The 11,599-nt window shown below is 56.7% G+C and overlaps 2 protein-coding genes across 2 annotated transcripts; one reads left to right on the top strand and one right to left on the bottom strand.

Moving 5' to 3' along the window:
* Positions 1 to 494: 494 nt before the first annotated feature.
* Positions 495 to 6,544, top strand: PNPO (pyridoxamine 5'-phosphate oxidase). Its single transcript, XM_041000926.1, has 7 exons — positions 495 to 736; positions 965 to 1,089; positions 2,752 to 2,851; positions 3,611 to 3,664; positions 3,943 to 4,071; positions 4,299 to 4,369; positions 4,551 to 6,544. Exons 1-7 carry the CDS (start codon positions 599 to 601, stop codon positions 4,717 to 4,719), a joined length of 786 nt encoding a protein of 261 aa, XP_040856860.1. The 5' UTR covers positions 495 to 598; the 3' UTR covers positions 4,720 to 6,544.
* Positions 6,545 to 9,107: 2,563 nt separating this feature from the next.
* PRR15L (proline rich 15 like) lies at positions 9,108 to 9,496 on the bottom strand. Its single transcript, XM_041001452.1, has one exon. It carries the CDS (start codon positions 9,494 to 9,496, stop codon positions 9,194 to 9,196), a length of 303 nt encoding a protein of 100 aa, XP_040857386.1. The 3' UTR covers positions 9,108 to 9,193.
* Positions 9,497 to 11,599: the final 2,103 nt, after the last annotated feature.

The raw sequence follows: 11,599 nt of genomic DNA, 5'->3' as shown, positions 1-11,599 counted from the left end.
TTAGCAGGGTTCTTCTAACCCTGCCCAGGGTTTTCTGACCCTCCGCACGGAACTGCAGCCAGCTCACCCACCCCTTCCCCACTTCAGGGGCCTACGATTTCCACCCCACTGCACACCGACCCCGCATACCGGCCGCTCCGCCGCTCCCCGGGACTTGGGCTGCAGCAATTCCTATACTTTTCCCAGCGTCCTAGGGTGGGTTCGAACCGCCAACCTTTACAGTTAACAATCGAACGCGCTAACCGATTGCACCACAGACGGAGAGTCTCTGCACCTTTAACAAGCCTCCGAGTGGGTCTGAACGCCGGAGACAGCATTTCCTGGTCTCTCTCTGCTCCCGCCTCCAGAGAAGCCCATTGGCCCACTGCCTTTCTAATTGACCGCTCTCGGTGAAGCTCCAACCAATGGCCTCTCCGCATCTGACTTCCTCTTCTGATTCTGCTCTCCCATTGGCTGTGGGGTCCCGTTCACTTGTCTTGCCGTCTGACAAATCCTTCCTTCTCCCAGCGGAGACGCCCCCGCCGAGATATTGGTTCCGAACCTGGCAGAGCCGGAGCCCCCCGCCCGGCGACGCCAGGTCACGTGACCGGCGCCCCCCATGACGTGCGGGCTGCGGGTTATCTCAGTCAAGTTGGGGCGACCTGCTGAGTGGCCGGCTTACCTGCGTCACCTGTGCGATCACGGTGCTGCCATGGACCTGGGACCCATGCGCAAGAGTTACCGAAGGGACCAAGAGGTGCTGGCCCCGGGCAGGGGACGGACGGGGAGGAAACGCAGGCCGGGGCTTGCAGGGCGAAGGGCCGGGGAGGTTTTTTCTTCACCTGGAAATGGCACAGAGGCTGCTTCCTGCTGCTGTGTTGTGTGAGATCATTGCCGTGAGGACCACATGAGTTCATGTTTGCAAAGCCTCTTAGAAGCTCCATAGTCATGTGTATTTATTAAATCAAAGGAAATTCCTCTGCAGGCCTTTGAGGAGACTCAACTAGCCTCCCTGGACCCCATGAAGCAATTTGCCACCTGGTTTGAGGAGGCTGTCCAGTGTCCTGGCATAGGGGAAGCCAACGCCATGTGTCTGGCCACCTGTACCAGGTGAGGATGGCCACAAAGCCCCCTGGGAGGGGATGGGCAAATTTAGGAGGATCTCAGCTCCGTGGGTGTGAGCCTCGAATGGGGGGCGGGGAAGGAGGCTGTGTGACCTTGGGGAGGTTACTCGTCCTCTCCTGGCCTCCACGTCCTCACCTAGAAGCCAAAGAGCAGAGCGTGACCTCCAGTTGCAGTGATCAGATGCAGCGCCCTGTGCGACTCCTTGCCTCTCACATCTCCGCATCTCCCCAGCCCCGTTAGCGCTTTGCAAGCCATGCCTCCTGGGGCTGCTGTGTCAAGAGCAGGTTAACATGCAGCCACCTGCCATGCCAGCATCCCGTATCGTGGTGCTGGTTTGAGTCCTGACTGGTCTTCCTGTGATCCAGCTCCCTGCCAAGGTACCTGGGAATGCAGAAGAGGATGGTTCAAGTGCTTGGGGCCCCTGGATGGAGATCCCAGCTCCCAAGCTTCTGGGCTGGCTGGGACCTGACGACTGTAGACATGTGGGGGAGTGAACCAGCACATGGAAGGTCTCTTGGTCTCTTTCTCTCTGTGTCTCCCTCTCTGTGTCAAGTCACTGCTTCTCAAACCAATGAACTTGATCTTCGCAAACAATAAGAAGAGCTCTCCTCCTGGGAGCCCTCCGTAAAGCTCTGTCCCTCTGCTGACAGCATGCGTGGGGCTCGACAGCGTCATTCCACGTACAGCCATGTACCCAGAGAGATGCCCGACCTGCCTGCCTTTCTCTGTTCTTTGCCCCTTCACTGCTGTGCCAGGCCTTTTGGCAAGGCTCTGCACCACCCCCAGAACCCCGAACACACAGCCTCCTGTCGCTGTACCTTCTACGCAATGCCATGTTGGCCCCCGCTCCTGGGGTTACCATCCCTGACACTGTGGCCTGAGCAGCTTAAGCAGTGCAAGTCACTTTGTCGGTTCTGGAGGCCACAAGTCCAAGATCAAGGTGCTATCTGGAATGGGCTTTTTTTTTTTTTTTTTTTAAGATTTATGTATTTGAAGGACAGAGTGACAGAGAGGGAGAAACAGAAAGATCTTCCATCTGCTGATAAATGGCAGCAATGGCCAGGGCTGGGCCAAGCCAAAGCCAGGAGCCTGGCACTTTATCCAGGTCTCCCACATGAATGTCAGGGAGCACGTGGGCCATCAGCTGCTGCTCCCTCAGGCCTGTTAGCAGGGAGCTGGGACTTGAATTAGCACTCACACCGGATGCTGGCCTTCTGGCTGCTTGACTTGCTGCCCCACAATACTAGTCCCACAGTTGGCTACTTTGTAGCATGCAGATGGCTGCTTCCTACCAAGCCCTCCCGCAACCTCTCATACTCTGGTTTTCTTCCTCTTTCCATAAGACACCAGCCCTATTGGGCAGGGGCCCCAGCCCTGTGTTGGCATCTAACCTTCCTGACCTCCCTCCAGGGCCCATCTCCAAATATGTCACTCTTGGGCTTCAATATATGGCTTCTGGGGACAGTGATGTCCCACTTGTATATGCCAGGACAAGTGCTCAGGAGCACATGGGAAGGGGAGAGCTAAATTGGGGTGAGTGCACAGGGGGCATTGCTGGGGGTGGTACCGGGACATCTCAGGGCAGGGGCACAGAAGCTGGACCCTGGAAGTGGGCCCTGACCCGGCTGTTCCACCGTTTGCCTTCAGGGACGGGAAGCCCTCCGCCCGCATGCTGCTGCTGAAAGGCTTTGGCAAGGATGGCTTCCGCTTCTTCACCAACTTTGAGAGCCGCAAAGGAAAGGAACTGGTGAGGGGGTCCCTGAACATCTCTCCTGGGACTGTGTGCCCGCCGTCTGTTCCACACTTGGTCATGGCAGAGCCTGTCTGCCCCCGCCTCCTGACCTTCACCCTTTCCGCCCACAGCAAATGAGCCACAAGTGTGCTCCCCACCTCTACTTGCGTTGTCTAACAGGCACCTGCTCATTACCCATTTCTTCATATCTCAGCCTAAACGTTATCTCCCTCAGCAGACCTTCCTGGGCCCGGACGCTGAGTCAGCTCCCAAGCCTTGCTGGCCCCGAGGCCTTGTTGCTTTGCCATCTGCTCTTTCCCCAACTGGCACCTGTGCCTGTGATTCTGCGTTACTGTCCCTTAGACTCAGCAGCCGTCTCTGTAGGAGCAGAGGCTGTGTTTTGTGTTCACCATGGTACCCCTAGCACTGCGTGGTGTCAGATACAGACCCCTGGCACTCTATGCATTTGATGAACCCACAGAACATGGCCTTGGCTGAGTTGGTGCCTGCCAGAGACAGAGATCCATGGGAGAAACAGCCACAGTTTCCCTCTGCAGTTGGACTGGCTTCAGCCCAGCTTGGGCACATTGCTGAACCTCTTTGAGCCCATTTCCACCTTGGGGACCGCAGGCAGGGAGATGACAGTGAGGGCATCTCACGGAAGCCTGTGCACTGCACACCCCCAGCACCCCCAGCGCACCACAGCCCTGCAGCTCACTGGATGCTTCCTCTCCCTGTCCTGACATCTCACTCTGGATTTTCTCCCATTTTCAGAACTCGAATCCTTTTGCATCCCTCGTCTTCTACTGGGAGCCCCTTAATCGCCAGGTGAGTGAGCACTCCCAGGCAGCGCCGGGTGGGTGCAGCTGGCAAGAGCCCGAGTTTTTAGAGGAGCCTAGTGAAGGATCCCAGACTGGGCAAACCAGCTGCTTTAGCTTCGTTCCTCTCCCCGCCCCCGGGTCTCTCATAGCTCTCAGTCAGTTAACGTAGACGCATCCAGGAGTGCTGGGGGCAGATGGCAGGAGAGCAGCAAGGAGGCTGACCTGGGCTGGCAAGGAGGGCAGGTGGCATTGGCCGCCTCTCAGCCAGGGCCATCCCCTGAGCAGGTGCGTGTGGAAGGCACCGTGAAGAAGCTGCCCGAGGAAGAAGCCGAGAACTACTTCCATTCCCGCCCCAAGAGCAGCCAGATCGGAGCTGTGGTCAGTCGGCAGAGTTCTGTCATCCCCGATCGAGATGTGAGTGTGCGCCCCTGTGGCTGTGCCCGGCATGCCAGGGCTCTTTCACTCTCCCACAGATATCCCTTCGGGGAGTAGGGGACCGGCCACCCACTGATGGCATGGTGCTGGAGGCCAGGCTAGCCCACCTTGCTCACCTGTATCCCCTAGCACCCTGGCCCAGAGCTCATGCTCACAGAGCCGTTACTGAATCAGCTGCCCGTCTCTCCTCTGCACCCCCTGCACAGTATCTAAGAAAGAAAAACCAGGAACTGGAGCAGCTCTACCAGGAGCAAGAAGTGCCCAAGCCTGAGTACTGGTGAGTGACACCTGGTGGCCATCTAGACCTCAGGAAGCCATCCGCAGAAGCCCAGGCCTGCCTATCTCCTAGCTGTCCTCAGCAGCTGCACCCAGCAGCTTCCAGCCAGGACAAAGTCTGGGGACAGGAGAGTGACCGGCCGGACAAGTCACAACACTGAAACCACTGTTTCTCTCTGTAGGGGTGGCTACATCCTGTGCCCGCAAGTGATAGAGTTCTGGCAAGGCCAAACCAACCGCCTGCATGACCGGATTGTCTTTCGGCGCAGTATGCCCACGGGAGATATGGCATTGGGGCCCATGACCCACAAGGGGGAGGAAGGCTGGCTTTATGAGAGACTGGCCCCTTGACTTTGATCACAGCCCTGCTGGCCACTGGTGAAGCTGAGGGAAGGGAGCTGAGCCCCTTGGGAACTGACCCTCCTCCCCACCCTGGCACCCAGGCCTCAGCCCTCTGTTGGCTCCCCGTCGACTGCTAGAGTGAGTGTGACAGTGCTGTAGAGGATGACGGAGGGTGACCGCTGGGAAGTGGCAATACCCAAATAACCTTCTTGACCTCACTTATGATTTATTTCTTGGAGCAGCTCCCTCCCCCCCGGGAATGGCAGTGGCCACTACTCCCTTTGGGGTGACTGGATGAACCCCGGTACCCCAGCAGCCTTACCAGAGATACTTGAGTCACACTGGTTCAAGCTGATGGGCTCCAGCATAAGCTCTAGAACCTGTCCAGCCAATCAGATTTTCTTGCCAATAATTTGACTTTTTGAAATGGAGAGACAGGGCCCCGCCCTGCAAAGCCATTGGAATCCATAAAAAATAAATTCCCAGAACCACCATGGGCCCTTCCCTCCCACATCGGGGCTGTGCAGTTTTTATTCTCTCAGTTCCTTTGTGTGTGTGCTTTAGCTAGAATTGATTTCTGGGGTTTACAACAGACAGAACCTGGACGCACCTCTTGGTGGGACACTCACAGCCTTTACCCCACTGATGCTGCCTTCTGTTCCCTGAAGCACAGCTGCATGCTCCCCGGCACCCACAGTTGGGAATTTTGGGGTGAGCAGTCATCTCAGTATGGCACATGACTGCAGGCCATCAGGAGTGCCCGGGAGGGGGCAGGCTGGTGGTCAGGGAGGGAGGATGCTGTCGCTAGGGCCACTCAATCCCGGCCAGTCAATCACTCTGGGAAGGGATTCAGGTATTGGTTACCTACAGCCCAGGAAGAATTTACTCAAGTGTTACTGTCCATGTTTGCTCAAGCCAATCCCGTGTGTGTGTGTACACGTGTTGAACTTTTCAAATATGAAATTGAATTATTGCAGGGATTTTGCTTTCCAAATTGTTCCCACACTCCATATCCCCTTGGCCTACTCGCCACCTCTGCTGGTGACCATCCTGGGATCCCCAGCTGTCTCCCATGCTGGGATCCCCCAGGCATTTCAGAACTCTTGGTGCCTGGGTCGCCCTGCTCTCTCTTGAGAGCAGCCTGGGTCCTGGGGAAGCTGCAAGCCGCCCTGGGGGATTCTGAGCAACCAAGGTCATGAGCACCTGCGCTTGCCGTGTCTTGTGTGGTGCTCCAGCAGCAGCTCTTGGGAGTCCATCTGAGCCTCAGGTCCACCCTGGCCCCCGTGAACCCAATTCTGCAATTTATTTACCAGGCTCCCCAGCTTCTAAGCCAGTGGCACACCCCGTCCTGTCCTGCTGGTGATACCTCGTAACCCTTGGCTTAGTCCTGCGCTGAGCTGTATTAGATATTTGTTCTTGAGCAAAAGCCTGCTGGCTACAGAGAGGAGCCAGGCTAGGTAAATGTTTGTTATGACTAAGCCACGATCAGAAAACTATTATTTGCGCTGGTTGGCATTGAACTTGCTACTCTGTCCACTATTTCCTTCCACTGACTGGGCGTGGGTTTTACTGGCATTGACAAGGGCTGCTCCTAGGACAGCCCCTTTGTGGGTCCTCCCACCCAGCCCCGTAACCTGAGTGTAGAGTTAACCCTGGGTGTCCTCACCTTACTTCGCCTGCTGGTTGTGCTGCGGGCTGTTTCGTGCTTGTGTGTGTGAAGTGCCCCCTACCTGTTATTGGGGGCTATGTGCCACCCACCCCCCAGTCTCAGCTCTTCCTTTTCGGTCCTCTGCCTGTCACTGTACCAAATCAGTAATAAAGCCTGTCAACTGTGTATGACGTTAATGTGCTACTTGGCCTGGTCCCGCCCCATCCCAAGGAGGGGAATTGGAGAATTCCTCCCACCTCTATTCTCGGTGCTACGAGGGTTAGCGTCCAGCAGGGGGAGCTCGCCGCCCAGGCTGCGTCCCACCTGGGCAGCAGAAGCCAGTTGTAACTGGCCTTCCCTGCCTTCTCCCTCCCTCCACTTGGGTTGTTTCCCAGTGAAACTGGTCAATAACCTGCAGCCTCTCCCGGTTCCTCCTCCTCCTTGGATCTCCCGGAAACTTGGAGCTGCCTTGCTCCAACTCCCTGGGCAGCCAGACCTCCCTTTAGTGTCTAGGCTGCACTTCAACCAGCAGCCTCCCCAGCGCCCTGCTTATGGGTATATGGGAAATGTCCCTGGAAGATTCCTATGAGGATCGCTCTGGGCTGTGAGTTGGAACAGCACACAAGGCACACAGGAGCGATGGCAATAGGGGAGCAGGTGGCAGTGCAGGGCCAGTATTCGCAGGAATGCGACACTGTGGCCCAGGGCCTATGGGAAGGAATCCCAGGGCAAGCTGATGAGGGAATTCTCTGCAGGCTGGGGTCTTGGGGAACAGCCAGCCTTGGGGCTGTGAGGTTTCCTCAGGCTCCAAATGTGAGAAGCAGGTGCAGCGCCCCCCACCTCCCCTGCTGTGTCTGTGGTCTCAGCCTCAGGTGACTGTCCCCCCACTCCCAACCACCCAGCAGGAGGTGAGACTGCAGTGTGACAGGAGAGTGAGGCACAGACCAGCTCTGTCTTTAGTCCCGTCTCTGCCACTGTCAATGGCTCACCTAGAGCAAATGATGAAACCTAGCTGAGCCTCAGAAGGGGCTGAGATGATGGGATGAGGAGCCCTGGGGGTGTTTGGTCCATGGCGCCCATTAGCACAGGCAGGGTAGCTGGTGTTGGAAAAGGCTGGGCTCCTCCCAAGCAGATTTTCTGGATTAAATAACTCGTGAGACCCTTAGCACTCCACGTGGAGAGGAGTCCGGCCTCTGTCCCTCCCGATCTGAATGAAGGCCGCCTAGCTTGGGTGAGGCACCAACAAGGGGTCAGGTGTGTGCACCTGTTTGTGTTGGTGATGGAGTTCCTGAGCGACAGTTCCCTGGGAGAGGCCCTGGAGCCTTCTGGGAGCTGAGTGAATGCTGGACTGCAGGGTGTGGTGGCCACCGTGGCCTCTCCCTGTGATCCCCTCACGGGCACTGCAGAGGCGGCCAGCTACTTCTACCTCCCGCCTCTTGTGGCTTGAGAAAGACCAGAGCGGGCATCTTGGGAGAGAGCACCCTCCTCCCTCACTGAGTGGGGCTCCTTTGGTGAGAGAAGGGGGACAGCCATCATGTCCCTGAACACCTGCTATGGCCCTGCCTGTGGGCCACTTACCACTGCCCACTCCCTGTGAAACAGTACTCAGTGAAGCCCTTGCCATAGAGCCAGGAACCAAGACATAGAAGAGTTGCTTTAAAAAAAAAAAAAAAATCCCCAGAGGCACCCGGCTCTTAAGGGGTGGAGGCAGAATTTGAATCCTGATCCTAAGCCAAGCTGAGCCATTGGGGTCACTCACTGAAGTGCTCCCCAACTGTCTCAGAACCCCTGAAGTCCTCCCTGCCAGTCAGAGGGGACTGACCATTGAGAAGCAGCCGGCTCCTTCCTCGGCCTGCTCCCCCAGTTGCTTCGCTGTCACATCTGTGGGATCAGCTTGAGCCCAGAGACCCAATGTGCTTGCAGGAAGCAGGGGACAGACACAAAGCACAGCTCCACAGTGCCAGACGAGAGCATAAAGCGCCTCTGTTTCTGCAGCATCATTGATTATAAAGAGAAACCTACAATTCATTATTGTAGAACAAAAATCAAGGCTCCAGAACTCATCTCTGGGGCTGATCCATCTTAAATACAAGGAAGGGAAAGAGAGGCCTGGGCAGCCTGCTTTAGTTCCTACCACAGCATCCCCACTGCTGCCCCTGGCCTGGACCTCAGGTGCCTGAGCAGCCACCTGCACTGTGGTGACCAGAGGGCTCCAGTGGAGTCACAGATGGGGCCTGGGATGTGGCTCTGCAGCAGCTCCCCTGCAGAGTGTCAGAATCCTCTGTTCTTCCACACCTGGGGAAAAGTTCCAGGAAGTTCACCGCTTGTCTTAGGAGGTGAGTTCAAGTTCAACGCCTCCCACCTCTGGCTCCAAGAAAACCAGCCCCCATCACGTGGCTTCTGCTCAGGGTTGGTCCAGGGCACAGAAGGTAGAAGGAACAGCAATTCAGACTCAACCTTGACCCTGTGCTCCGGGGAGGAGGCGGAGTCTGGCTGGCTCCTGCTGTCCAGTCCCTGGGCTGTGGCCACCTTGGGCCCTGCCACTTCTTTAAGGTGGGTTCTTCCTTTCTGGGTTGGGGGGTCCGCCTCCTTGCACTGGAATACTATTGTGCATTGTCGTCATCATCGGGGGAGGATGGGGAGACGCTGGGATCTCCTGGGCCTTACACGCGCACGGGCACAGGAGCACCAATCTAACAGCACACTTTCCTGGTAGCAGGCACCAACCACCCCAAAGGCTTCCACCACCACCCCAGAGGCCAGCGTGGCAAGCTCCTGCCTCAGACCCGCTGATGGCAGGGGGCTGGGAGGTGCCAGCATCCTCGCCTGTCCCTGTCATTGGCCTTTGTCCTCCCGTTCATCAAAGAGGTTGGGGTTCTCGGCCAGTGTGGCACGCACCTTCTTCTTTTCCTTGAAACGACCCGAGTTGGAGACCTTGACGTGTTTGCCCTTCGTGCCCTTGTCCACCATCTTCCCCAGGCGGTTGTTAAAGTCACTGCTGGGGCTGTCTGCATCAGGCCGTGGCGGCTCAGCGCTTCCCTCCGTCTGCACGAGGCCATCAGGGATCTCATAGAGTACCTTGGGAGCGGACTTCTTTTTCCGGAGGAAGGTCAGTTTCCACCAGCCGACCTCTGTCATGGCGCTCCCGGAGCCGAGGAGGCAGGGCTTTGCTGCTGAGCAAGGTTGGGGAGACACGGGTTAGTGAGGGAATGGGTACCTGGGCAGGCCCTTTCTAGACTCAGGATCCTGAAGAATGGGTGCTGGCATTGTGGCACACAGGGGGTTCAACCGCAGCCTGTGATGCACTGGGCACTGGGTCCAGTCCACCTACTGATGCACCCGGGAAAGCATAAGGATGGCCCAAATACTAGGAGCCCCTGCCACCTGTGTGGGAGACCCAGATGGAGTCCCTGGCTCCAGGCTTTAGCCTCACCCAGCCCTGGCTGTCCTGGCTGTTATAGTCATTTGAGGAGTAAACCAATGGATGGAGAATCAATATCTCTCTCTCTCTTTCTCTCTCTCTCTATCCTTTTCAAATAAAGAAAACAAGGGATTAAATCCATGACATTACAGATAAAGTTACCACCTGCTAGCACTGGCATCCCATATGGGCACGGTTCATGTCCCAGCTGCTCCACTTCCAATCTGACTCCTTGCTAACAGCCTGGGGAACACTGCAGAGGGCGACCCAAGTATTTGGATCCCTGCCACCCACGTGGGAGACCCATGGAAACCTCTGGCTGCTGGCACTGACCTGGTCCAGCCCTGGCCATTGCAGTCATTTGGGAACAAACCAGTGAATAGATTCTCCCCCACCTCTCTCTAAAACTTTGCCTTTCAAATGAATAAAACAAAAATTGGGACATTCTAGAGAAGACAATAAGAAAGAAGGGTCCGGCGCGAGGGCCCACAAGGGCAGCACGGACAGGGAAGCTGCTGAACCAAGGGGACAGTTACACCATAGAGCCACAGCAGGGTTGTAGGGCCTGAGGGAGCACCTGCTGTCCCGGGGCCTCACGGCACCAAGGCCTTTGACAGTTACAGCAGCCGAGTCCCCCCCCACTACGCCTGCCAGGCCTCACTGCCCGGAACGCACAGTCACACACTCAGACAGACATATCCTGAGGTTTTGCTTGGACCCCATTACAAAATTAAACAGAATCTGTGATACCTACAACAGCACACAAGACAGACTTCCCGGTGTGGGGGGGGGTGCGGGGGCGGGCGGCAGGATAAGTCAGGTGCTGAGCTTTTTCAAATGGGGAGTCAGGGGGACCTCAGGCTGGCACTGTCCCAACCTGGAGACCTCTTGACAGGTGGCTTCTCCAGGCCTCAGTGTATCACTTAGCTCCACTGTCAGTCACTGTTCTCGGAAGTGTGGGCACACTTGACCGAGCAGAGCTCCTGGGCATGGCAGTGACCCCTGAGAGATGGTACCCTCCCCCAGACAGGCTGCACAAGGTCACAAGTTTCACAGGAAGCTGGGAAGCTGCAACACAGTGAGCGAGGTAGGATCCAGAGCAAAATGTAGAGGCGGTGGCCCCCGTAGCATGCAGGTTGCACTTCCTATCAGGGCACACAGACTTCTCCACGCATGAGCCATGTGCCCCAACCCAGAGTGGCCCACTCTAGGAACCCCCTCTCACACTGAACCCTGTCAAGGAGTCATTTCAGCCAGCAGAAGCTCTGAGAGGTGACAGTACCTGGCTGGCACTGAGGGCTGGCTGGGTGAAGGTAGGAGCTGGGCATAGCTGATTGCTGAGGGTTAAGATCAAGCAAGGAGCAGGCAGAGGGATGATCCATAAGGACATCTTGGGGCCTGGAGAGATTGACAGTCAAGTTCCTACGACTGTTGGGTGGCTGTGACAGCTCTAGGGAGGAGCCTGTAGAGGCAGTGAGCATTAGGTAGCTGGGTGAGTGGGCAGCTTGCCTCAGCACCAGCAAATGAATCCATCACTGCCTGGAGGGACTGATGGTCCCCACTCTGTTTTCTAAAAACACCCAGCAGGAGCCCTAGTGGTTAAATCCTTGCCTTACTTGCACTGTGCACCATAAGTGCACCGCTTCGTGTCCCAACTGTTCCACTTCCCATCCAGCTCCCTGTTTGTAGCCTGGGAAAGCAGTTGAGGATGGCCCAAAGCCTTGGGACCCTGTATCCACATGGGAGACCCAGAAGAAGCTCCTGGCTCCTGGCTTTGGATCAGTTCAGCTTTAGCCATTGTGGCTATCTGGGGAGTGAAC

This window comes from Ochotona curzoniae, unplaced genomic scaffold (genome assembly GCF_017591425.1).
Source record: "Ochotona curzoniae isolate NIBS_2020 unplaced genomic scaffold, NIBS_Ocur_1.0 scaffold_2453, whole genome shotgun sequence".
Lineage (NCBI taxonomy): Eukaryota > Metazoa > Chordata > Mammalia > Lagomorpha > Ochotonidae > Ochotona > Ochotona curzoniae.
This window is presented reverse-complemented; position numbering and strand designations above follow the sequence as displayed.